Below are 26,816 nucleotides of genomic sequence, written 5' to 3' on the forward strand. Positions count from 1 at the left end.
GACAACAATCCCACCCAGGCCCAATCATCCCCATTTATCCTACGTATTTACCCTGTTAATCCTGCTGATGCCAAGGGTTAATTTATCGTGGCCAATCCATCTAACCTGCACATCTTTAGACTGTGGGAGGAAACCAGAACACCCGGAGGAAACCCACACAGACACGGGGGGAATGTAGAAACTCTGCACAGACAGCGACCTGAGGCTGGAATTGAACCCGGGTCCCTGGCGTTGTTAGGCAGCTGCACTAACCACTGTGCCACCGGGCCACATGTCAGTGCCATCGCCCGACTCCAGCCCAGTCTCAGCTCATCTGGAACTCTCACCCATTCCATTGTGACGTCACACCCTCACCCATTCCATTGTGACATCACACTCTCACCCATTCCATTGTGATGTCACACACTCACCCATTCCATTGTGATGTCACACTCTCACCCATTCCATTGTGATGTCACACACTCACCCATTCCATTTTGACCTCACACTCTGACCCATTCCATTGTGACGTCACACCCTCACCCATTCCATTGTGACGTCACACCCTCACCCATTCCATTGTGACATCACACTCTCACCCATTCCATGGTGACGTCAGGGCTTCACTCTCCGATCACAATCCCTGCCGGCCTCCCACATGCAGCCTCAATGGCGGCAGTCAGCCCGGGTCTAACACTACAAGCTACCGCTCCATTTGGTACAAAGGGGGGGACCGGGAAGTTCATTTCCGGGGTTTGGGTTTGAACAACATGTTTACAAAGTCTCTCCACCCACCCGCCATATTTATCATTCCCCGCGCGCCGCCCTCTACCTCGTATTGATCTCGCTTCCAAATTAAAACCGTCCGTCGCCATTACTCGCACTGCGCATGCTTCAGGTCCCGCCCCTCAGTCACTCCGATTGGTTGGAGGACCAGCTGCTCCCGCACTGTCCTCCAGCCCCGCCCCCTCTTCCTATTGGCCCGGAGCTGCCGTCAATCAGCCCCCGGGTAGTGTGATGTGGAGCATGCGCAGTGTGTGTATGCAGCCAGTGAGTAAGTGCCGGGTGAGCGGGAAGGATGGCGTCGGAGGGAAAGAAATCAGTGGTGTCGGCCACAAAAACCAGAACAGAGGCGGTCGTGTTAAATATCAAGCGGGTGAGTAACGTCTGAGTGCGGAAGGGTGCTGGAGCCGGTGGGTGTGTGCCGATGTTTCAGATAATCCTCGATAGAGGCCTCAATCCCGGAATGAGAAGCAGCCGGTTCAACGGTTGAAAGACCCGGATACCGACCGCCATCTTTGTAGGGGGCAATGTGTAGAAAAGCGCATGCGTAGCGCCATCTTTATCAGTAGCAGTGCACCAGCGCGCGTGCGCAGTGCTCCCTTCAGCAGGAGGACTGAGTGATGGATTTTGGAAACTCTTTTACAAGGGGATGGTTTACACACAGCAAACTCAAATCAAGAGAATTATTTGTCTCTTCTGAATGGAATTAGCAGTTAGAATGTTTATTGATCTATCTAATACTGGGAGCCATGAACACACAAACTTCTTATTGTTCTGTTCTCTACCTGAAGGCAGGTCTGACCCACAATGTCAGGATCTCTGCTATGGGTCGGGCAAAGAGGCAGAACCCAAATCCACCCCAGCCAGAATGGGGATTGAACCCCGTGCTGTCGGCACCAATCTCATCCACACCGGCCAGCTAGACCCCACAAGGAACCAGGCTACAGTGGCAACAGAAACTTTTATATCCGCTACCCGTGGAGCCATGGATAGTGATGGGAGAGGCTCCAAATTGTTTCCATCATATGACTGACCAGGAATCTCTCCTGCTCTTATTGTCTATCATTGGTGTATGTTCGAAGGGCAGCATGGTGGCACAGTGGTTAGCACTGCTGCCTCACAGCGCCAGGGATCCAGGTTCGATTCCTGGCCCGGGTCACTGTCTGTGTGGAGTTTGCACATTCTCAGTGTGTCTGCGTGGGTTTCCTCTGGGTGCTCTGGTTTCCTCCCACAGTCCAAAGATGTGCAAGTTAGGTGCATTGGCCATGCTAAATTGCCCTTTAGTATCAGGGGGACTAGTCTGGGTCAATGCCTGGGGATAGGGCAAGGGCAGGATTGTGGTCGGTGCAGACACGATGGGCCGAATGGCCTCTTTCTGCACTGTAGTGATTCTATGAATGATTTACAGTTTGGCCACATTATGAACACACCTTCCTCGGCCATGTACTCTGAGTGGGACTGGAAACCAGAGCTTCTGACTCAGAAGAAGGGTCACTCCCCACTGCACCACATCTTCACAGTGCACAATCCAGACTAATAAATCTAACAGGAAAACAGGAGACATTTCTTTTCACAAACAGTTGTTAAAATGTGGAACTGACTGGAAGTCGTTGAGACAGATAACTTAGATTTTTTCAAAAGGAAACTAGATGAGAATGAGAGAAAAGAGAAGCTGAAAGGCTGAGATGAGGTTAGCAGAATGGGAGGAGACTCGTGTGGAGTAGAAACTCTGTACAGACTAGATTGCCCGAATGGCCTGTTTGTGTATTATATCGTCTATGTAATTCTTTGTGAAATTATTTTGCAGGGTAATGGAAGAGGAGGATTTGCAGTCAGGAAAAACAAACCAAACTTTGTGTCACAATTGGAAAGTCAATTCATCAGGATGTGAAGATTTGTACACCTGAAGGGACTTAATTGACTGTCTCAGCAGGAAGCTGGTGAGAGTCTGTAAACCTGCTCTTCCTGTGGGAAGGGATTGATACAGTTGGTAAACATGCTGACACGACAGCGAACTCGCCATAGTGAGAGTCCGTTCATCTGCTCCGTGTGTGGAAAGAAGTTCATGTGTTCGTCCAACCTGCTGGCTCACCAACTCGATCACATTGATGAGGACCCTCTTCAAAGCTCTGACTCTGGGGACAGCGTTGAGACGCCTGAGGAACAGGTCCAACACCAGCTCCTTCACACTGACGAGAGACCGTTCAGTTGCTCCCACTGCGGGAAGAGGTTCAGCCAGTCCTCTCGCCTTGCAGAGCACCAGCTCCTTCACACACACGAGAGACCGTTCAGCTGCTCTCACTGTGGGGAGTCATTCAGCGACTCAGTGCATCTCACTGAGCACCAACAAGTTCACACCAAGGACAGGCCATTCAGCTGCTCCCAGTGTGGGAAGAGATTCACTCAGTCCTCCCACTGCACTGAGCACCAGCTCATTCATTCTGATGAGAGAAGTTTTAAATGCTCAGAGTGTGAGAAGACCTTTAAAACGAACAATAGTCTCCTGAGACACCAATGCACTCACAGTGGGGAGAGGCCGTTCCCGTGCTCTGTGTGTGGGAAGAGATTCAATTATTCATTCCATCTTCTGAGGCACAAACTTGTTCACACGGGGGAGAAACCATTCACCTGCTCCGAGTGTGGGAATGGATACACTCGCTCATCTCACCTTGTGATTCACCAACGAATTCACACCGGAGAAAGGCCGTTCACCTGCTCCGAGTGTGGGAGGGGATTCACTCGTTCAACGCACCTTGTGATGCACAAGCGGATTCACATTGGGGAGAGGCCATTCTCTTGCTCTGTGTGTGGGAAGAGATTCACTCAGTCATCCGCCCTGCGCACACACAAGCGAGTTCACACCGGGGAGAGGCCGTTCACCTGCTTCGTGTGTGGGAAGAGTTTCCCTCGTTTGTCCCATGTTGTGATACACGAGCGGGTTCACACCGGGGAGAGGCCGTACATTTGTCATGTGTGCGGGAGGGCCTTTACTTGTTTACACCACGTGCAGAAACACCAGCTTGTTCACACCGGGGAGAAGGCCTTCATCTGCTCCGTGTGTGGGAAGCGTTTCCCTGAGTCCTCCAGCCTCCAGAGACACGAACGTATCCACACTGGGGAGAAGCCCTTCACCTGCTGTGTGTGTGGGAAGGGATTTGTTCAGTCGTTCGACCTGGTTAAACACCGGCGAGTTCACACCAGGAAGAAGCTGCTCACCTGCTCTGTGTGTGAGAAGAGATTTACTCGGACATCCCGCCTGCTGAAACACCAGAAACTTCACATCTTACCGACAAAGCTGGACTCTGCTGTTGCTGCTGAGAATCACACCCAGAACTGAACCTTTTCTCCTTTCTAACTCGAGATTATTTCAGTCTCATACCTTCAGTTACTCTCATGGACAAGTCCCAGCTCCCCATACCTACCAGAGTGTCTCTCCCAGCCTCGAGATCCAGGGAAGGTTTCGGTAACATTCCTGGGATCAATGAACACAAAACACAGTTTGTGAATCACTTTCAGCTACTGGGCTCAGTGTGTGTCTCACAGGATCTCACTCACCTTCTGTATGTGAATGGAATGTCATGTTTGCAAACCAGGTTTAAACTGAATTTGATTTGATTTATTATAGTCACATGTATTAGTATTGTTTCTTGCACGCTATACAGACAAAGCATACCGTACATAGAGTACATAGGGGGAAAGGAATGATTTGATTTATTGTCACATGTATTGGGATACAGTGAAAAGCATTGTTTCTTGTGAACTATACAGACAAAGCATACTGTTCATAAAGTACAAAGGGGAGAAGGAAAGGAGAAGATGTAGAATATAGTATTATAGTCATAACTAGGGTCTGGAGAAAGATCAGCTTAATACGTGATAGGATCATTCAAAAGTCTGATGGCAGCTGGGAAGAAGCTGTTCTTGAGTCGGTTGGTACGTGATCTCAGACTTTTGTAAGGTGGAAGAGAGAATATTCGAAGTGCGTGGGGTCCTTGATTATGCTGGCTGTTTTTCTGAGGCAGCGGGAAGTGTAGACAGTGTCAATGGATGGGAGGCTGGTTTGCGTGATGGACTGGACTACATTCCCAACTGTTTGTGGTTTATTGCGGTCTTGGTCAGAGCAGGAGCCATACCAAGCTGTGATATAACCAGAAAGAATGCTTTCTATGGTGCATCTGTAAAAATTGATGAGAGTCGTAGCCTTTTAGATCAGAGCTGAGGAGAAGGGAGTTCTGAATCGACTGTATTATCTCTGTTCTCCAGATCGAATGACTATTTTAAAAATGTAATGGTATTTTCTTCAAGAAACACATTCACAGCCCAAAGACTTAACTGCTGTGTAACTTACGTCAAAGATTCATAAAATTAAAGATACAACAATGGAAATATGTGACAATCCTGTAATAACAATAAACAAATTGATCAGGTAACAGGAAAGTGTTGGACATGATATTAAAAGAAGGAACATTGAATTAAAGTTACAGACCAATACACCATTCCTATGTTACAGGCTCTGAAATGCATATAAATTTTATCATTTCAGTACTTCGTTGAGCACTGGAACCATGTGAGGAATTACTCTGTCTGTATTATTGCAGTGCAGTTAATAAAGTCAGTAAAAGACAATCGGTTGTTGGGAATTTGATTATCTGGTGTTTGAAACCACAAGATTCAATATTTAGAGTCAACAAGATGAACAAGGAAATACATCAGGGCCCAAAACTCCAGCTGGATATTCACAGGAGAAAGTCTGTTATTTAAAACCTCAAGTGGACAGAAGAAAAATCTCAACTAAAAACCCTCCAATCATTTGTAAACATGTTTCAAATGCTGAGAGATTTCAACAGTGAGTTTCCATCACATTGAAGTCAATGGAAGGTGAGAGATGGTTCAAGGTTCCAGTTAGAAATGTAACTTGATGTTTCCATTGCCTTACATTGGTAGATTCAGGAATTCACACTAACATTTTAAATCTCTACTTTTTTCAGACTGGAAACTTAAACCTGCCGTTTCACTCAGTCAGGAACAGATCCCAGTTTTACACCAACCTCTGATTTGACAGCACGTTTCCAGCAATCACCGTTGTTCTTCCTGACTCTAAACACAGTTGTAAAGGAGCCTCTGTTCCATGTCTAGGAGCTCTGAAACATGGAAGAGAGCGGCTGGGACACATTTCTTACACACCTCAGGATTTACCCACATGTTCAATCCTAACTGCAGCATTAGCCAAATCCAACTCCTGCACTCATTTGTGAACTCGCTGGTGTCTCAGTAGGTTGGATGATGGAGTGAGTCCCTTTCCCACACACAGAGCAGGCGAATGCACCCTCCTCAGTGTGAACTTGCTCATACACCAGCAGCTCAGATGAGTCAGCAAATTCCTTCCCTCACCTGGAGCATCTGAACAGCCTCTCCCCGGAATGAACTTGCTGGTGTGCCGACAGACTGGATAACTGAGTAAATCCATCTCCACAAATGGAGAAGGTGAAAGTTCTCTCCTCAGTGTGACTGTGTTGATCATTTCCCAGTTGAAACGGGTAAATGAATCCCATCCCTCAATCCCCATATGTCCATGCTTTCTCCATGGTGCTGGTGTCCTTGTGTCTCTCCAGGTTGGATGATCAGTCAAAGCTTCATCCACACACACAACACGCATACAGTCTCTCCTCGCTGTGAATGCTGTGATGTATTTTCAGGATGTGTAACCGGTTAAAGCTCTTTCCACACTCCGTTCACTGGAACACTCTCACTCGGGTGTGTCTGTGTCTCGGTGCTTTTCCAGTCACACTGATATTTGAAATAGGGCGGCACGGTAGCACAGTGGTTAGCACTGCTGCTTCACAGCTCCAGGGACCTGGGTTCGATTCCCGGCTTGGGTCACTGTCTGTGTGGAGTTTGCACATTCTCCTCGTGTCTGCGTGGGTTTCCTCCGGGTGCTCCGGTTTCCTCCCACAGTCCAAAGATGTGCTGGTTAGGTTGATTGGCAATGCTAAAAATTGCCACTTAGAGTCCTGAGATGCGTAGGTTAGAGGGATTAGCGGGTAAATATGTGGGGGTAGGGCCTGGGTGGGATTATGGTCGGTGCAGAGTCGATGGGCCAAATGGCCTCCTTCTGCACTGTAGGGTTTCTATGAAATCTTTTCCCACAGACAGAACAAACAAACATTTCCCCTTCCACATTGAAAGGTTAATGATATTCAGGTCCTGATGAATCGAGTGATTCTGTTAGATCTCAATGTGATGTTTGGCTATAAGTTCCCTCCCTGTAAATCATCCCCTGCTAATACCCTGGGAATAGAGCTCAGAAGAATCATCAACAACCAGCCTCTTGTGCTGTTTGGGTTTCTGTTTCTCTTCCTGTACAATGTAACCCTGCCCTCATGTTCTACAGACATCCATTTCCCAAACACTGATCTGCTCGAGGGGGTTCCACCAACCCAAATGTCTGCCTCTGTACCAGGGTTAAATTCACGGCTGGGTGGCCTTGGAAAGGGAGCACGTGGTGTCCACTGCCACTGCCAGGCCTTCCATGACTGGTAGGCACTTGTGGGGTCTGGGCTGCATCATCAATCCCGGCCCCCCAGTAATGACATTTTAGTCTCATTAGTTACCTTTCACCCTCATTCTGTTTCATGTCAAAGAATCATAGAATCCGTACAGTGCAGGAGGCCATCGGCCCATCGAGTCTGCACCGACCACAATCCCACCCAAGCCCTATTCCCGTAACCCCACATATTTACTCTCCTAATCCCCCTGACACTAGGGTCAATTTAGCATGGCCAGTCAACCGATTCTGCACATCTTTGGACTGTGGGAGGAAACCAGAGCACGCGGAGGAAACCCACACAGCCACGGGGAGAACATGCAAACTCCACACAGACAGTGACCCAAGGCCAGAACTGAACCCAGGTCCCTGGCGCTGTGAGGCAGCAGTGCTAACCACTGTGCTGCCCATTTACTTTTGGTTTATATTAAACAACATTTTAATTAATTTTGATACATTTTCTTTGAAGTTCTGTCTTTTTGTTACAATGATGTTTTGAGGAGATTTCACTTGTTAATTAGTTTATTTGTTTTCCTGGTATAAAAAACAGAACACAGATCAGAGACCTCACTGACTTCAACCCAAAGTGGAACCACAGGAAGAGGAGACTCCACAAACATCCCTATTCTCAATGATGGGTCCAGCACATCAAGACTGGGTTTTGTGTTTACTGAGGCCGAGTGTGTTATCACTACCTTCACTGATTCCCCAGGTGAGGAGAGATGCTCTGGAGGGTCTGGGTCCAAGAGAATAGCTGAAGGTCCGCAACTGAAATGATCCAGACAGTGAGAAAGGAGAAAAGAAATACTCACAAATGGAGCAGTCAGTAACAGGATATCGAATAATCTCCTTTTATCCTGGAGAAATGAAGGACCCGACTGTGTGTCTGAAATAATATTAGTTCATTTGACACACATCGGATACTAAACTGCAGCAAGTTATGGAGATTATTAACATCAGCATGAAGAAACTCCAGCTCTCAGGCTGAACATGTTTCAGGCTTGGATGTGATTAATCTGGAATTAAAAGTCAACTGATGACCACGAAACCATTGACAATTGTCGGAAAAACCCATCTGGATCACTAATGTCCTTTAGGGAAGGAAATCTGCCGCCCTTACCTGGTCTGGCCTACATGTGATTCCAGAGCCACAGCAATGTGGTTGACTCTGAGATGGCCTCTGCAATGGAGGGTAATTAGGGATGGGCGATAAATGCTCGGCCCAGTCAGCGACCCTCATGTTCTGTAAAATGAATTTTTAAAGATAACAGCAGAATCCAAATCCTTCTGTCATTTGTGAACTTTCTGGTGTCTCAAAAGGTGGGATGAGTGGATGAATGTCTTCCCACAGTCAGAGCAAAGGAATGGCCTCTCCCCAGTGTGAACTCGCTGGTGTGTCAGAAGATTGGCTGAATGAATGAATCCTTTTCCACACGTGGAGCAGGTGAACGACCTCTTCCCAGTGTGAACTCGCTGGTGTTTCTGGAGGCTGGATGACAGAGTGAATCCTGTCCCACACACTGTGCATCTGAATGGCCTCTCCCCATTGTGAACTCGCTGATGTGTCAGCAGGTCAGTTGTGGTTCTATAAGTCTTCTCACACTCAGAGCATTTGAAAAGTCTTTTATCCGTGTGAACCAGTTGGTGTTTAGCGAGGTGGGATGATCGTGCAAATGCCTTCTCACACACAGCACAGGTGAATGGCCTCTCCCCAGTGTGAACTCACTGGTGTATCAGCAATTCACTTGTGGTTTTATATCTCTTCTCACATTCAGTACATTTGAAAGGTCTGTTATCAGTGTGAACCAGACAATGTGTAGTAAGGTAGGATAATCGTGTGAATCCCTTCCCACACACACAGCAGGTGAATGGCCTCTCCCCAGTGTGAGTGCATTCATGTTCGATGAGGTTCTGTGATCGTATGAACCCCCTCCCACAGTGAGAGCAACTGAACTGTCTCTCAGTGTGAACAACCTGGTGCGTGACCAGGTCCTCCGAGCTTTCAAAGCTGCTTTCACAGTCCGAGCGGTTTAACAGCCTCTCATCAAGATGAACTTGCTGGTGTGACAGCAAGTGGGATGACCGAATGAATCCCTTCCCACACATGGAGCAGGTGAATGGTCTCTCCCCAGTGTGACTTCGTCAATTATGTTTAAGCTGGGAAGGGTAACTGAACCCCTTTCCATACTCCCCACATTTCCAAAGTTTCTCCATGGTGTCGGTGTTCTTGTGTCTCTCCATTTTGGATGATCAGTTGAAACCTCGTCCACACACAGAACACATGTACAGTTTCTCCCCGCTGTGAATGGTGTAATGCTCCTCATCACAATGCCCGGGGGACTCATTGACTGCTGCTTCGAACCAATAGGAAGAGGGGGTGGGCCTGGAGGACCGAGCGGGAGCAGCTAGTCCTCCAACCAATCAGAGTGAATGAGGGGCAGCACTGAGCCTGGTTCCCCTTCAAAACCAGACAATGCTGGAAAGTCTCAGCAGGTCTGACAGCTTCTGTGGAGAGAGAATAGAGCCAATGTTTCCAGTCTGGATGAGCCTTCATCAGAGCCTCATTGGCTGAAACTGCATAATTTTGAAAGCTGCTTTGTGTCAAACACCAGGAGAAAACTGGACCTTTCTGTTTGTGCCTTTAAACAGATGGAGCCCTGTGGGTGCGGAGCAAACAGATGGAGCCCTGTGGGTGTGGAGCAAACAGATGGAGCCCTGTGGGTGCGGAGCAAACAGATGGAGCCCTGTGGGTGTGAAGCAAACAGATCAACATTTGTCACTGAGATGTGGAAGCATGAGAGTAATTCACAACAATTAAAGGCTGATTTAATGGAATAACTGGGCAGACAGGGAATATCACAATTATTCATAGAATGACAATAGAATCCTACAATGCAGAAGGAGGCCATTCAACCCATCAAGTCTGCACTGACTCCCCAACAGAGCATCTTACCCAGGCCCATCGAGAGTCTCCAGATATTACCCCTCCCGCCTGGTAGAGATATCACCTCAGCTCAGGATTTTAATCCAAGGACCCTCACGATGACTATTACACGGAAGTGATGATAATTACTCAGACTACTTCTTATGCCGTTTGCAACAAATTGGAGACCAAATGCCGGGAGAAACATTAAATTTTAGGGACAAACTCATCAGCATCATGTTACTCTCCACCTGTGTGGCAATCAGAATGCCAAAATGTCCTACTTCACCATCTTTGATATGGACAGGATCTTGGTGTGACATCACCATCGTTGATACAGCCAGAATGAACTGTTGTGGATGCTAGTTATGCTTGTCCGCAGTCTCACCATCTTTGCAGAATGGCCCTGTGTCGGCTTCACAGCCATCCTGGGACAGTGAAGAGTTTGCACAGCCTTTAGCTGGGGTCTTGAGAGAAATCTTTGTATCCTCACTGGCTACAGGGGAGGTCCCAGAGGACTGGAGAATCACCAATGTTGTTTAAGATGGGTAGCAAGAATAATCCAGGTAATTACAGGCCAGTGAGCCTTACATCAGTGGTAGAGAAATTATTGAAGAGGATTCTTCGAGACAGGATTTATTCCCACTTGGAAATAAATGGATGTATTAGTGAGAGGCAACATGGTTTTGTGAAGGGGAGGTCGTGTCTCACGAACTTGATCGAGTTTTTCGAGGAAGTGACAAAGATGATTGATGAGAGTAGGGCAGTGGATGTTGTCTACATGGACTTCAGTAAGGCCTTTGACAAGGTCCCCCATGGGAGACTGGTGCAGAAGGTGAAGTCGCATGGGATCAGATGTAAGCTGGCAAGGTGGATACAAAACTAGCTCGGTCACAGAAGACATAGGGTAGCAGTGGCAAGGTGTGTTTCTGAATGGGGGGCTGTGACAAGTGGTGTTCCTCAGGGATCAGTGCTGGGACCTTTGCTGTTTGTAATGTATATAAATGATTTGGAGGAAAATGTAAGTGGTTTGATTAGTAAGTTTGTGGACGACACAAAAGTTGGTGGATTTGTGTATAGCGATGAGGACCATCAGAGGGTACAGCAGGATATAAGTCAGTTGGAGACTTGGGTGGAGAGATGGCAGATGGAGTTTAATCCGGACAAATGTGAGGTAATGCATTTTGGAAGGCCTAATACAGATAGGAATTATACAGTAAATGGCAGAACCCTTAAGAGTATTGACAGGCAAAGGGATCTGGGTGTACAGGTACACAGGTCACTGAAAGTGGCAATGCAGGTGGAGAAGGTAGTCAAGAAGGCATACAGCATGCTTGCCTTCATCGGCCAGGGCATTGAGTTTAAAAATTGGCAAGTGATATTGCAGCTTTATAGATCTTAGTTAAGCCGCACTTGGAATATAGTGTTCAATTCTGGTTGCCACACTACTGGAAGGCCGCACTTGGAATGTATGGTCAATTCTGGTCGCCACACTACCAGAAGGATGTGGAGGCTTTGGAGAGGGTACAGAAAAGATTTACCAGGATGTTGCCTGATATGGAGGGCATTAGCTATGAGGAGATGTTGGAGAAACTTGGTTTGTTCTCACTGGAGCGACGGAGGTTGAGGGGAGACCTGATAGAAGTCTACAAGATTATGAGAGGCATGGACAGAGTGGATAGTCAGAAGCTTTTTCCCAGGGTGGAAGAGTCAATTACTAGGGGGCATAGGTTTAAGGTGCGAGGGGCAAGGTTTAAAGGAGATGTGCAAGGCAGATTTTTTAGACAGAGGGTGGTGGGTGCCTGGAACACATTGCCGGGGAAGGCAGTAGAAGCGAATACGGTCGTGAGTTTTAAGGGGCGTCTTGACAAATACATGAATAGGATGGGAATAGAGGGATATGGTCCCCGGAAGGGTAGGGGGTTTTAGTTAAGTCAGGCAGCATGGTCGGTGCAGGCTTGGAGGGCCGAAGGGCCTGTTCCTGTGCTGTAATTTTCTTTTTTCTTTGTTCATTCAAGACCAATCCACTAACTGTCCCATTGGCGATTCTGATTGGGATGATCTCTGAGGCTAAACTGGACTGATCGCAAACCTCCACCTTTTTGTTCCAAAACTGTATTCCCAAACTCCCATGTCCCCATTAAAATTACCTACTTCCACCTCCATAATATCATCCATCTCCATCTTTGCCTCAGCTCTGTTGTTGATGCCTTCATTGTGTATCTATTATCTCGAGACTGATGTATATTCCATCACATATATGGCTGACCTCCCATCCATATCCCTCCATCATCAGCATGTCATCCACTTGCACAAGTCCTGTTCACCCATCACCCCTTTGCTCATTGATCTAAATTGACCATTGGTACAGTTATGCCTCTGTTTTAATATTGTCACTCTGTTCAATTCCCTGCATTATCCCTGTAAACCTTTGTAGATCGCCTGATCCCTGCAATCCTCCCAATTTCGTGTGTTCCTTCCCGGGTGGCACAGTGCCTCACAGCTCTAGGGACCCAGTTCAATTCTGGTCTTGGGTCATTGTCTGTGCGGAGTTTGTATGTCCTCCCTGTGTCTGCGTGGGTTTCCTCCGGATGCTCTGGTTTTCTCCCACAGTCCAAAGATGTGCCGGTTAGGTGAATTTGCCATGCTAAATTGCCCCTTAGTGTCCCAAAATGTGTAGCTTAGATGGATTAGCCATGGGAAAGGTGTGGGGTTACGGGGATTGGGTGGGGGAGATGGCCTGGTTAAGATGCTCTGTCAGAGAGTCAGTGCAGACTCAGTGGCCTCTTCTGCACTGTAGGGATTCTATGAGGAGGCTGATATTTGGGGATTGCAAGCTGATCTGTGGGTCAAATGGGAAAAACGGTTGTGAGTTCTCTGGTTCAGCCCCAGGCACTGGCGAGGAGAAGGATGGAGTTTTTGGCTAGGGGACAGAGTCTGTGTCTGACACAGAATATAAAAGCTTCATTCTTCCCAGTGTTTGATCTGAGATTTCTGTTACTCAGGAAATATGATGTGGAGATGCCGGCGTTGGACTGGGGTAAACCCAGGGGCTTGGAGCTCCGAAAGCTTGTGTGTCTTTTGCTACCAAATAAACCTGTTGGACTTTAACCTGGTGTTGTTAAATTTCTGACTCAGGAAATATGTCAGACGCTCAATGTGAGAATTCAGAGTCAGTGGAGAGGGTCAGGAGAAGTGATGTTGAGGGAGAGCTGGCTGTCAAACCCACTTCACTGATGGAGATTCTGATCACTGCTCTGAACACCTCCTTCTTTGGCTCGGTAAACACTTGTTCTGTCTGATGTTGTACACACGTGATATCCCTCGGGAGATTTTGTTTCTTTAACTCTATTGTTGAGGGTTTTATGTGGATGGTTCCGGTGTGGGAGGGTGGATTTTATTGTTCCCGCCCACTGAATACCTCGTCAGAACCGGGAACTGAAAGTGAAAGTGAGGAGCTAAGATTCCCGCCGGCTCTAATATAGAGTGTTGCCGATTCAAACGTTCAAATCATTGGTGAGAACTCAGCACTTTACTGTAACATTTTTCGGTAATACAGGTAAGGAGCGGGAGAAACAGAGAGATTGCAAGAGACAGGGATAGGGAGAGCTGGAGTCACCGAGAGAGACAGAAAAGGGAGAGGGGGTAAGACACTAAACAGGAAGTAGAGCGGGAGAGAGGCAAATACATAGAAGAAGGTAGAGATAAAAAGAGGGAGAGACAGAGAAAGAGACAAGAGAGGCAGATAGAGGGATGGGAAGAGCGGTAGAGACATAAAGCACTTGAAAGAGACAATCAGAGAACAGGAGAGACAGAGAGAGGGAATCAATCTTATATCAGTCAGGAGGATTGAAATTATTCCTTGTTGTACAGGAGGCCAGATTGATCACTCTTCGTTGAGTGAGCCGCGATTTTTATTTAAACATTCTCATGAAACTCCACTGTACCTTCCAAGGCCAATATATTCTTCTTGTGTTGCAATGCCCAGGATTGAACATAGTCCTCTTGGTGGAGTGGAACCAGATCTCCATATCACTGAAGCACAATGTCAAACATTTGTATTCCAGCTCCAACAATCCATTATCTTTTAAAATATTTTTCTTTTCTATCTGTCAAGTAGATTTGGATTCTTAAATCACTGTTCATCCATTCCTAGTTTCCCACCATTCAGAATGGAGTTCCCTCCACTAAAGTTTGATCCGATCACTTAAGCTGTCAATGCCCCTTTGCAACTTTCTCCAATTTTCTGATCCCATCTATATTACTTATTTTACCACCTTACTTAATGTCATCAGCAAACTTAGATATGTGTCTCTTTAGTCTTTCACCTGACTTGTTTATAAATGTAGTGAATAGTTGAGGCCCCAGTACAGATCCCTGGCAGAGGGCTAGCCTGAGGGGGCTCCGTCAGTCACATTCTGCTCTCCATTGGTATCCATTATCCCTGCTCACTGTCTCCTTCCTCCTAATCAGTTATTGACTGTTTGCATTTCACTGACAGATGATGGATGTCACTGGGCCATCGGAGAGTCTCGATCACCAAACCAGTTTCATTAATACTCTCTCTGCCCTGTTCAACAAGAAGGATTTCAGCGACATCAAACTGGTTGTGAACAAAAAGCTCAAACTGAATGCCCACAGGTTCATCCTGGTCGTGCGAAGTGACGTCTTCAGGACCCTGTTGGACACTGAGCGTTGGTCGGATGCTAAAGGCGGGACTGTCCACCTCACTGAGGAAGAGGAGTGCCTGGATCACTTCCAGGACTTCCTGAGGTATCTGTACAGTGGGAGTGTCACCCTCAGCACCGAGAATGTGCAGCCCCTTCACCGTCTGTCAGAGAAGTACAATGTCCAGGAGCTGAGAGAAAGCTGCCAGCAGTTCATGTTGGCCAATGTGGCTGCCCCGGGCTCCTCCAACCGCACCATCACATGGCAGAGATATGCTAAGCTGACTGGCCTGACCCAACTGGAAGAGAAATGCCTCCGGTTGATAGCCTGGAACATTGGCAGCGTCATAAAGTCTCCAGACTGGACATCGTTGGAACGCCATGAACTATCTGCTCTCCTCCAAAGGTCTGACCTGGTGTTAGAAGATGAAGTGATCCTTTTCCAAGCCCTGGTGAGTTGGCTCTCTCTGCATCCTTCCCATATTAAGAAAATGCTGCACCACATTCGCTATCCTATGATGCCCCCAGAAAAACTGTTTGATCTCCATGCCACAGGAAGCCTACCCAAGGCAATTTCTACTTACCTCCACCAGGAGAGTTTACTGGTCTACCAAGTGCACCTTTTGCCCACAGATGCCATCAGCCAGCACCATGATATCAGCACCATCCCATTTACCATGAGACTTTATACATCAGGAAGTTTCAGCCACCTCTGGGACATCAAAGGATATCAGATGATGAATCAAACATCTATTGGGACATCGTTCTCAACCAGCCATTTCAAACTAAAGACTCAATGGCATGTTACTTTTTTCCCAAGAGGTCAAAGGACCCATTGGTCAAGGAACAATTATCCCTATTGCAAGCAAAATGCTGAGATTCAGCAAGAGGATGAGTTGTCCACTCTCTCTGTCTCAGTGAGTAATTGTGATCCAGCTGGCAAGACACATTCTCACAAGCTGAGCATTCTGCTTTACCAATGTGTCAATGGTGTGTGGTTTGTGAATGATGTGAAGACTCTCCAGGTCCCACACTCAGAGAATGCTGAGATTAAAGATCTGATCCCCTTGTCAGAACGAGATAAATACATCAGCAACGACACAATGAAGCTGCACCTCATTGGACAGACCACCTGGAAGAAATGTTAAGAGATTAAGGCAAGATTAAATTGAGGTGTTCAAGTCATGAATGGTTTTGACAGGATAGATGGGGAGGAACTATTTGTACCAGCAAGAGGGTTGGTAACCAGAGGATGAACTGATTTAAAATAATCTATAAAGAAACAAGTTGAGGAGACGTCTATTTGACACAGTAAGATGTGAACTGGTTGGTGTGCACTGCCTGACTGGGTTATGGAATAGATTCAATAATTACTTTTGAAAAACAATTGGATATATACTTAAAGTGGAAAAAGGGGAAAGATTCAAGTAGTGGGATTAATTTGATAACTATTTCAAAGAGACAACTCAGGTACGATGGATTGAATGGTCTCATTTTGTGTTGTATAATTCCACAATTCTCTCACGCTTCCACTGAACTGCAGACCCTCATCTCCTGGTACTCTTCTAGTTTAACTTATATCATGTCTGCACTTGTGTCCCGACCCCATTATTGTTTGCAAATGAATTCCAGAAATATAATTATTTTAAGAATTATTTTACAACATTTTTTATTTCATTTAAAATGTAATTGCAGATTATTTGATACCTATTTTTTTTTAAATTCCACTTTGGTCATATTGTTACCAAGGCAATCATGTCCGCCAGTTAGAAAGAGCATCTGACAATGAATACCATCAAAACCCTTCATAATTTTATACATCACCATTAAAGCTCCCTTTAAATCTCTCTGTTTACATTACAAAACCTCTAAGGTCTTGTTGCATTAGACAGTGTCTTGGTTCCTGAAAAACGAGGCTAGTTCTCTGTTGTACTGTACTCCATATTGTTGCACTGTACTCTGTATTGTTGCACTGTGCTCTGTATTGTTGCACTGTACTCTGTATTGCTGTACTGTGCTCTGTATTGTTGCACTGTGCTCTGTATTGTTGCACTGTACTCTGTATTGCTGTACTGTGCTCTGTATTGTTGCTCTGTACCAGACTAAGACTCCATTTATATTATACAAGACCATATCTCAAAGATTGCAGCACTAGATCAGGTCTCTGCTGATAATACACTTGCAACTTTGTACATTTATATTAAGTAGACATTTCTCTGTTCATTTTACACTAGATCATGACTCTGTTTACTCTAGGTAAACTCTGGCCAGAATTTTATGGCCCCACCACAGCTTGTCTCCCTCCAGTGAAGGCGATGAACCATTTAAATCTCCATTTAGTTCAATTGGACAATAATGTACCACTGACCAGGAAGGGCCATACAATCCTGATTCCCATCTCTGGTTATTTTAATCTGCGCCCTGTCTCAGTTATTACTATCTTATTATTATTGCATCTGAGCCTTTTCATACTACTCCAGACCCTGTCTGTTCATATTAGAGTCATAGAGGTTTACAGCATGGGAACAGGCCCTTCGGCCCAACTTGTCCATGCCGCCCTTTTTTTTAAAACCCCGAAGCTAATCCCAATTGCCCGCATTTGGCCCATATCCCTCTACCCATCGTACCCATGTAACTATCTAAATGCTTTTTAAAAGACAACATTGTACCCACTTCTACTACTACCTCTGGCAGCTTGTTCCAGACACTCACCACCCTCTGTGTGAAAAGATTGCCCCTCTGGACACTTTTGTACCTCTCTCCTCTCACCTTAAACCTATGCCCTCTAGTTTTAGACTTCCCTACCTTTGGGAGAAGATATTGACTATCTAGCTGATCTATGCCCCTCATTATTTTATAGATCTCGATAAGATCACTCCTCAGCCTCCTACGCTCCAGAGAAAAAACTCCCAGTCTATCCAGCCTCTCCTTATAACTCAATCCATCAAGTCCCGGTAGCATCCTAGTAAATCTTTTCTGCACTCTTTCTAGTTTAATAATATCTTTCTATAATAGGGTGACCAGAACTGTACACAGTATTCCAAGTGTGGCCTCACCAATGTCTTGCACAACTTCAACAAGACGTCCCAACTCCTGTATTCAATATTCTGACCAATGAAACCAAGCATGCCGAATGCCTTCTTCACCACTCTGTCCACCTGTGACTCCACTTTCAAGGAGCTATGAACATGTACCCCTCGATCTCTTTGTTCTGTAATTCTCCCCAACACCCTACCATTAACTGAGTAAGTCCTGCCCTGGTTCAATCTACCAAAATGCATCACCTCGCATTTGTCTAAATTAAACTCCATCTGCCATTCGTCAGCTCACTGGCCCAATTGATCAAGGTCCTGTTGCAATTGGAGATAACTTTCTTCACTGTCCACTATGCCACCAATCTTAGTGTCATCTGCAAACTTACTAACCATGCCTCCTATATTCTCATCCAAATCATTAATACAAATGACAAATAACAGTGGACCCAGCACTGATCCCTGAGGCACACTGTTGGTCACAGGCCTCCAGTTTGAAAAACAACTCTCTACAACCACCCTCTGGCTTCTGTCAAGAAGTCAATTTTGTATCCATTTAGATACCTCACCCTGGATCCCGTGAGATTTAACTTTATGAAACAACCTACCATGCGGTAGGCCTTTTCAAAGGCCTTGCTAAAGTCCATGTAGACAACATCAACTGCACTGCCCTCACCTACCTTCTTGGTTACCCCTTCAAAAAACTCAAATCACATTTGTGAGACATGATTTTCCATTCACAAAGCCATGCTGACTTTCCCTCTTCAGTCTTTGCGTCTCTAAATGCATGTAGATCCTGTCTCTCAAAATATCTTCCAACAATTTACCTACCACAGATGTGAGGCTCAGTGGCCTGTAGTTCCAGGCTTTTCCCTGCAGCCCTTTTTAAACGAAGGCACAACATTTGCCACTCTCCAATCTTCAGGCGCCTCACCCGTGACTATCGATGATTCAAATATCTCAGCTGGGGACCCGCAATTTCCTCCCTCGCCTGCCACAATGTCCTGGGATACACTTCATCAGGTCCCGGGGATTTATCTACCTTGATGCGCTTTAAGACTTCCAGCACCTCCTTCTCTGTAATATGTACACTCCTCAAGACATCACTATTTATTTCCCCAAGGTCCCTAACATCCATGCTTTTCTTAACAGTAAATACTGATGGGAAATATTCATTTAGGATCTCACCCATCTATTGTGGATCTGCACATAGATGACCTTGTTGATCTTTAAGAGGCCCTACTCTCTCCCTTGTTACTCTTTTGCCGTTAATGTATATGCCCTGTTTGTGAACACAACTCCCACTCACCTGATGAAAGAGCAGCGCTTTGAAAGCTTGTGGCTTGTGCTACCAAATAAACCTGTTGGACTTTAACCTGGTGTTGTGAGACTTCTTACTCAGTTACTGTGCCAGGCACGTTGTAACTTAAATAACTGCACTCCCTGCCTTTGTTAAACACTGTTTCTAGACCATGTTCATATTTCAAAGCATAGAATCCCTACAGTGCAGAAGGAGCCTGCACTATCAATTATCCCACCCAGGCCATAGCCCCGTAACCCCACATATTTACCCAGCTCGTCCCCTTGACACTGAGGGAGAATTTAGCATGGCCAATCCACCTAACCTGCACGTCCTTTGGACTGTGGATGGAAACCCACGCAGACACGGGGAGAATGTGCAAACTCCATGCAGACAGTAACCCAAGGCTGGGTCCCTGGCACTGTGAGGCAGCAGTGCTAACCACTGTGCCACCATGCTGCCCTATATTTATGTTAAACCAGGTTGTGTCTCAGTTTATGTTACACTAGACAATTGCTCTATTTTACACTTAACCCTTCCTTATTAATAATTAGACAATTAGACAATAATTAAACATCTCTATGTTTAAATCATAAGAGGCCCTGGTTTTATTACCACTGAAGACCATGTCTCTGCTTATAATTCACAGGGATCATTCTTAGTTACTGTTTCATTCGATTACATCAGCTTATATTAGCCTGGATCATTTCTTTTAAAACTGCACTAGACCACACCTCAGTTTCAATTTTACAATTAATCCTTTCTCATTTATGGTGCATTAAATCATGTTTCTAACTGTAAGGTCTGGGTGGTTGGACTTTAATTTAATTGCACCAGTTTTATATTGTATCTAATAATAACTAACAAGGTCAAGGAAGTCATTTTGATACTAACATATCCAAAGGGGCCATTTTGTTTTCTGTATTAACCACATGTATTGATCAGATCACTGTGTGAAGGGAGTAACCAGTCATGAAACAGATGCCTGTACAGGTAATGAGCCTTGATTATGGTATAAATAATGAATCAATAATCATATTGGAAAGACTGGTTTTTCATTCAAAACTCGTTAGCTTCAGTTATTGTATGTCTCTGCGTTTGTGCAGACATCTGTTCTAACAATAAAGGACCCCTGATAAAGGTCCCAGGGAATGGCACATCACAATCCTTTAGTTTGACCCGGTGGGTGGAGAATTGGTGAAACTCAACAGATTTTAGCTCTCTTGTGTTCTTGTCTGCTATACTGAGGCTGGGTGGCCACTGTTACCAAGAACTAATTAGATTAACTCAAGTAGCAGCCCTGAGTCAATTATTAACGGAGGAAAAGGTTGACTCTGACACAGGGTGCTGGCCACTCAGGGGTGAAAAGCGAAGGCTCCGTAATGATTTGTGGCTGGCTGATTACAGAAGACACTCACTCGAGGCAAGAATCACATGTCCACCTCAGCAAGTGGGACTGTATCTGAGACAGAGTCTTGAGAGGGGAACGCTGTGATGGATCAACACCGAGACAAAGTTGTAAAAATCATTGTCTGATTTGATTTGATTTATTATTGTCACATGTATTAGGATACAGTGAAAAGTATTGTTTCTTGCGCGGTATACAGACAAAGCATACTGTTCATAGAGAAGGAGAGGATGCAGAATGTAGTGTTACAGTCATAAGAGTCAGAATAAAGTTTTAGAAGCATAGAACGAGAGTAAAAGAATTAGAAGGTGTGCTGGGCACAGCTTGCAAGAAGTCACCTTGCTCCTGCGCCATCTTGGAAGTTTTCCTGAATTGTTATGCAAACCTCTTTCCTTTAACAATAATGTTAATGTTAATTTAATGTTATAAAATTTATTATCCACAGAATCCTGTCCTGCCTTAATTAAGTCTTGTTTGAACAGACATTTTCTTCTCATGGGGTGTGGGTGTCACTGGCTGGACCAGTATTTTTATTGCCTATTCCTAATTGCCCTTGAGGTGGTGGTGAGCTGCCTTCCTGAACCGCTGCAGTCCCTGTGGTTTGAGGGACACTCACAGTGTTGTTGGGGAATTTGAGTCACTCACAGATTGGGGCGGCTGAGGTTAGTTGTGTTACTGATCAGAAAATCAGAATACAGTCAGATAACACAGGTGGGAAAGACAAAATCTACTCTGATGTGTTTTAATCAAATCTGATTTATCCAGAATATTACACTACAGCCCAGTTCGGGGAGTTATTAACATCAGCAGAAACAAACTCCAACTGTCAGAACTGAAATATAGAAAATTCACTGAACAACAGGAGGCCATTCAGCCCATCAGGTCTGTGCTGGCTGGAAAAGTACTGTCCAGTTTCACCCTACTTTCCAGCTCTTGATCTGTCCCTCTGTGTGTTACAGAATCTCAACTGCCTATCTGAGTTCCTGTTTAATGTGATGAGGGTTTCTGCCTCTCCCGTCCTTTCAGGCAGTGAGTTCCAGATCCCCATCACTCTCCGGGTGAAATGATTCCTCCACGAACCCTCCCAATTCTTCAATCCTTTATTCACTAGATTTGAAAATTGAACAGATTGGAATTATATTAAAAATTCATCAACTGGCTTCAGCTTTCTGCCACACTGCTTTACTAGACATATACTTTTATAACTGATTAATCTGGTGACCAGAACTGTGCTCAGTACTCCAGCTTGCTCTAACTAGCATTTTATAAATATAAACAGAATATGCTGGATAACCTCAGCAGGTCTGGCAGCATCTGTGGGGAGAAACAGAGTTAATCTTTTGGATCTAAATGATCCTTCTACAGAATGTTTTATGAAGCGTTTTATAAACATAGAAAATAGGTGCAGGAGTCGGCTATTCGGCCCTTCGAGCCTTCACCACCATGCAATATGATCATGGTAGATCATGGACTTACAGTATCACAGTCCCGCTTTCTCTCCATACCCCTTGTGGTCCCTTTAGTCACAAGAGTCACATCCAGCTCCCTCTTGAACATATTTAACAAACTGGCCCCAACAGCTTTCTGTGGGAGAGAATTCCACAGGTTCACAACAAGAAGTTCTTCCTCATCTCAATCTAAGATTGTAACCCCTAGTTCTGGACTTCCCCAACATTGGGAACATGTTGGGACAGCATCGAGCCTGTCCAGTCCCATCAGGATTTTAAATGTTTCTATGAGATCCCCTCTCATTCTAAATTCCAGTGAGTAAAAGCCCAGTCGATCCAGTCTCTCTTCATATCAGTCCTGCCATTCCAGGAATCAGTCTGGTGAACCTTCGCTGGACTCCCTCAATAGCAAGAATGTCCTTCCTCAGACTAGGAGACCAAAAATGCACACAATACTCAAGGTGTGGCTTCACCAAGGCCCTGTACAACTGCAGCAAGACATCTTTACTCCTGTACTCAAATCCTCTTGCTATGAAGGCCAGCATGCCATTAGCTTTCCTCACTGCCTGCTGTACCTGCATGCCAACCTTCAGCAACTGTCCCACCATGACACCCAGGTCACGATGCACTTCCCCTTTTCCTAAACTGCCACCATTCAGATAATAATCTTTCTTCCTGTTTTTGCCACCAAAGTTGATAACCTCACATTTATCCACATTATATTGCATTTGCCAAGTATCTGCCCACTCAGCCTGTCCAAGCCCCCCTGTAACCTCTCAGGATCCTCCTCACAGCACACACTGCCACCCAGCTTAGTGTCGGCTGAAAATTGGAGATATTGCATTCAATTCCTTCATCACAATCATTAATGTATATTATGAACAGCTGGGGTTGCAGCACTGAACCTGCCGCACCCACTCGTCACTGCTTCCCACTCTGAAAAGGATCCATTTATTCCCACTCTCTGCTTCAGTTTGAGCATAATCTCCCTCCTCTTATACACTAGGCTTGGGCCAAATGTCTTCTTGACCACCTGATTGAGACACTGATCAGCCTTGATTGAATGGCAGAGCAGACTCAATGGGCTGAATGGCCTAATTCTGCTCCTACATCTGATGGTCTTATGATCTACCTGTCCAGCCTCCTTCACAGATGCCTGGATGTTGACTCCAGGTTCTCTCTGATCCTCTATAATTCTCAGCATCATCCCTTTACTGTTCATTCCCTTGTCTTGTCTAATGTCCCAAATTCATTCTCTCTCACTGCTCCAGATCGAATTCCATGTGCCATTTTTCTGCCCATCTGACCAGCCCACTGATATCTTCCTGCAGTCCACGGCTTTCTTCTGGATTGTTAAACACAAATACAATTGTTGTATCATCTGCAAACTGGATCATGAGCCTTACATTTAAGTCAAAGTCGTTGATATATACCACAAAACTGTGGAACCTCACTGGTAACCAGACACTATTCAGTCCTGGATGTGATTAACAGCAGCAAGAACAGCAGAATCCAACCCCTGCTGTCGCCTGTGAACTTGCTGGTGTTTCAGCAGGTTGTTTGACTGAGCGAATCCCTTCCCACACATGGAGCAGTTGAACGGCCTTTCCCCAGTGTGAACTCGCTGGTGTTTCAGCAGATTCTGTTCACTTTTAAATCTCTTCTCACAATCAGAACATTCAAAAGGTCTCTGATCAGTGTGAACAAGTTGGTGTGTAGTCAGGTGGGATGACTGAGTGAATCTCTTGCCGCACAGGAGGCAAGTGTACGGTCTCTCTCCAGTGTGAACTCGCCGGTGTATCAGAAGGTCAGATGTATCAATGAATTCCTGACAACACACAGGGCAGGTGAACGGCCTCTCCCCAGTGTGAACTCGATGGTGTCTCAGAAGGTGAGCTAATCGAGTGAATCCCTTCCCACAGAGAGAGCAGGTGAATGGCCTCTCCCCAGTGTGAGTGTGCTGGTGTTTCAGAAGATCCTTTTTGCTTTTAAATGTTTTCTCACATTCAGAACAATTGAAAGGTCTCTGATCCGTGTGAACAAATCGATGTTTCAGGAGCTGGGATGAACAAGTGAATCCCTTCCCACACACGGAGCAGATGAATGGCCTCTCCCCAGTGTGAGTGCGTTGGTGAATCAGTAAATCCTTTTTACTTTTAAAGTTCTTCTCGCAGTCAGAACATTTAAATGGTCTCTGATCAATGTGAACACTTTGGTGTGTCAGGAGGTGGGATGACTGAGTGAATCCCTTACCACACACTTTGCAGATGAATGGCCTCTCCCCAGTGTGAGTGTGTTGGTGAATCATCAAATCCTTTTTACTTTTAAAGCTCTTCCCACACTCACAACATTGAAACGGTCTCTGATCAGAGTGAACCTGGTGGTGAGTCCGGAGGTTTGATAAAGCATTAAATCCCTTCCCACATTGAAGACAGGTGAATGGCCTCTCACCAGTATGGACATGCTGGTGTGTGTACAGGCTGGATGACTGAGTAAATCCCTTCCCACACACAGAGCAGGTGAATGGCCTCTCCCCAGTGTGAATACGTCGATGGGTTTCCAACTCAGATGGGTAATTGAATCCCGTCCCACAGTCCGCACATTTCCACGGTTTCTCCATGATTATTGACAGGCTATCGGGTGTAGGCGGGATGCAGATTTGAGCTCACTATCAGATCAGCCATGATGTTATTAAATGGCGGAACTGGCCTGTGGGGCCGAATGGCCTATTGCTGCTCCTTGTTCACATGGTGCAGGTGTCCTCCTGTCTCTCCAGGTTATATAATCAGTTGAAACCAGGTCCACACACAGAACACGAGTACGGTGTCTACCTGATGTAAATGTGCTATTTCTTTTCACGCTGTGTGACTGGTTAAAGCTCTGTTCCAGCTGACTGTGGAAAAATAACTGAGATGTCTGTGTCTCGGGGCTTTTCCAGTCACACTGATGTTGAATAATTCCACATTCATAGGCCTTTGATATTCAGATCCTGAAGAACCATGTGACACTGTCAGATCCCGAGACCTTTGGTTTGAATCGCCCGTCTGCAGATATTCTGGAAAAGGAGTTTACATTGAATTACTTTGAATATACAAGACACAAACAAGCCATTCAGTTTAATTCTTTATACTTGACACATCTTCTCCTGTCCCACAGACCTCATCTCAGCCTTTCAGTTGATTTTTCTATTTCTTTTTCTCTTGTGTGTTTCTCCCATTTCCTTTTGAAACAATCTCAGCACTTTCCTCAACTCATTTCTATGGTAATTCTAAACCTGTGAGTGAAGAAATTTGTCCGTATTGCTTCTTGGATTTATTGGTAACTATCTTGTATTTATGACTCTGTTTATTGATCGTTCCTTCTTTTAGACTCTGTCACAAGTGGAACATTCTCTCCACATTTCCCCTGTCCAAGCCACTAATAATTTGAAAGACTTTTATCAGGTCACTGCTCGATAGGAAAAAACTTCAATCCATTTAATCTTTCCTGAAAGCTATAATCTCTGTTTACAAAAATCATCACAGTCAATGCAGAACAGAAATCACAGAGAGACAAACATTTCTCTTGGGGTTGAGTTCTCTGTGTAAATCGTCAACTTGTAACAATGTGTAAAAGCAGTTTTCAAACATCTCAGTGTCAGTCCACAATAGAAATGCTGAACAGACAATTCTCTTTCCTCCACTCTCAGTTTTCTCCCTCCCTCTCCTCTGTCTGGGTTCAGTTCTCCAGCTCCTGTCTGCAGACTGACAATAAAACCAATGGGTCTTACTGGGGGTGTTGGGTCCTCCAGCGGGTGTTTGTGAATCCTCCCCGCCCACCTCCCAGGGTTTCCTTCCTTCCCAGAGATCAGAGTCCTCATTGATTTGAGGCCAAAGTGTAACCTCTTATTTATTGTCCCCCTCCCCCATCCTCTGATGTGAACCATCCTCCAGTGGCTGAGCCAGGATGGGGCCGTTAACCTGGGCCTGTTCCCGGGAGAAGCCCCGCAGCTGCAAACCAGGGAGCTGACAATGATTCTGAAGGGTTTGTGGATCCACAAAGTGTTTCCAAATCCTCCCAGATGTCCAGCCGCCTGCGGTAAAGCCAGGGCCTGTTTCCTGGGCCAGAAGTTGGTGCTGTTTCCAGTGCAGCCGTGGTTTCCATTCCTACCCTGTGCTCATAATCTCCGTAAGAAGTTTAACAACACCAGGTTAAAGTCCAACAGGTTTATTTGGTGGCTTTTGCTACCAAATAAACCTGTTGGACTTTAACCTGGTGCTGTTAAACATCTTACTGTGTTTACCCCAGTCCAACGCCGGCATCTCCACATCATAATCTCCCCCAGAACCCTCCCCAATACCATGACTGACACTGAGCATGCTCAGAGCGCACACCCACACCACCTGATGTGGAGGTGCCGGTGTTGGACTGGGTGAGTCACCTGATGAAGGGGCGGCGCTCCGAAAGCTCGTGATTCCAAATAAACCTGTCGGACTTTCACCTGGTGTTGTGACTTGTTACTGTGCTCACCACACCTGCGCAGTGCGTTCCCAGGCTCCCCAGCGCCTTATCATCTTTGCGCATGCTCCACTCCCAGCCTGGACTCGCCCCTCATTCACTCCGATTGGTTGGAGGACCAGCCACTCCCGCTCGGTCCTCCAGCCGCGCCCCCTCTTCCTATTGGTCCGGAGCTGCCGTCAATCAGTGCCCGGGCATTGTGATGTGAAGCATGCGCAGTGTCATTGCTGTCCTT

General features: G+C 45.8%; 5 protein-coding genes across 5 annotated transcripts in view; 4 read left to right on the top strand and 1 right to left on the bottom strand.

Annotated features, from left to right (window-relative positions):
- LOC144481037 (uncharacterized) overlaps positions 1-26,816 on the top strand; it is a 297,288-nt gene that overhangs the window by 182,492 nt on the left and 87,980 nt on the right. The window lies entirely within an intron of this gene.
- LOC144481041 (uncharacterized) overlaps positions 1-26,816 on the top strand; it is a 211,559-nt gene that overhangs the window by 181,013 nt on the left and 3,730 nt on the right. The gene's annotated exons all lie outside the window — the stretch shown is intronic.
- LOC144481009 (uncharacterized) lies at positions 1,104-5,438 on the top strand. The gene is made up of 2 exons (XM_078200634.1): positions 1,104-1,135; positions 2,570-5,438. Exon 2 carries the CDS (start codon positions 2,759-2,761, stop codon positions 4,097-4,099), a length of 1,341 nt encoding a protein of 446 aa, XP_078056760.1. The 5' UTR covers positions 1,104-1,135; positions 2,570-2,758; the 3' UTR covers positions 4,100-5,438.
- Positions 13,695-16,044, top strand: LOC144480889 (BTB/POZ domain-containing protein 17-like). The gene is made up of 2 exons (XM_078200521.1): positions 13,695-13,788; positions 14,731-16,044. Exon 2 carries the CDS (start codon positions 14,731-14,733, stop codon positions 16,042-16,044), a length of 1,314 nt encoding a protein of 437 aa, XP_078056647.1. The 5' UTR covers positions 13,695-13,788.
- On the bottom strand, positions 20,759-26,628 carry LOC144481021 (uncharacterized). Its single transcript, XM_078200658.1, has 2 exons — positions 26,565-26,628; positions 20,759-25,139 (listed from the first exon to the last, which is right to left on the bottom strand). The coding sequence occupies exon 2, from the start codon at positions 24,702-24,704 to the stop codon at positions 23,556-23,558; it is 1,149 nt and encodes a 382-aa protein (XP_078056784.1). The 5' UTR covers positions 24,705-25,139; positions 26,565-26,628; the 3' UTR covers positions 20,759-23,555.

This window comes from Mustelus asterias, chromosome 30, assembly GCF_964213995.1.
Source record: "Mustelus asterias chromosome 30, sMusAst1.hap1.1, whole genome shotgun sequence".
NCBI classification, from domain to species: Eukaryota; Metazoa; Chordata; class Chondrichthyes; order Carcharhiniformes; family Triakidae; genus Mustelus; species Mustelus asterias.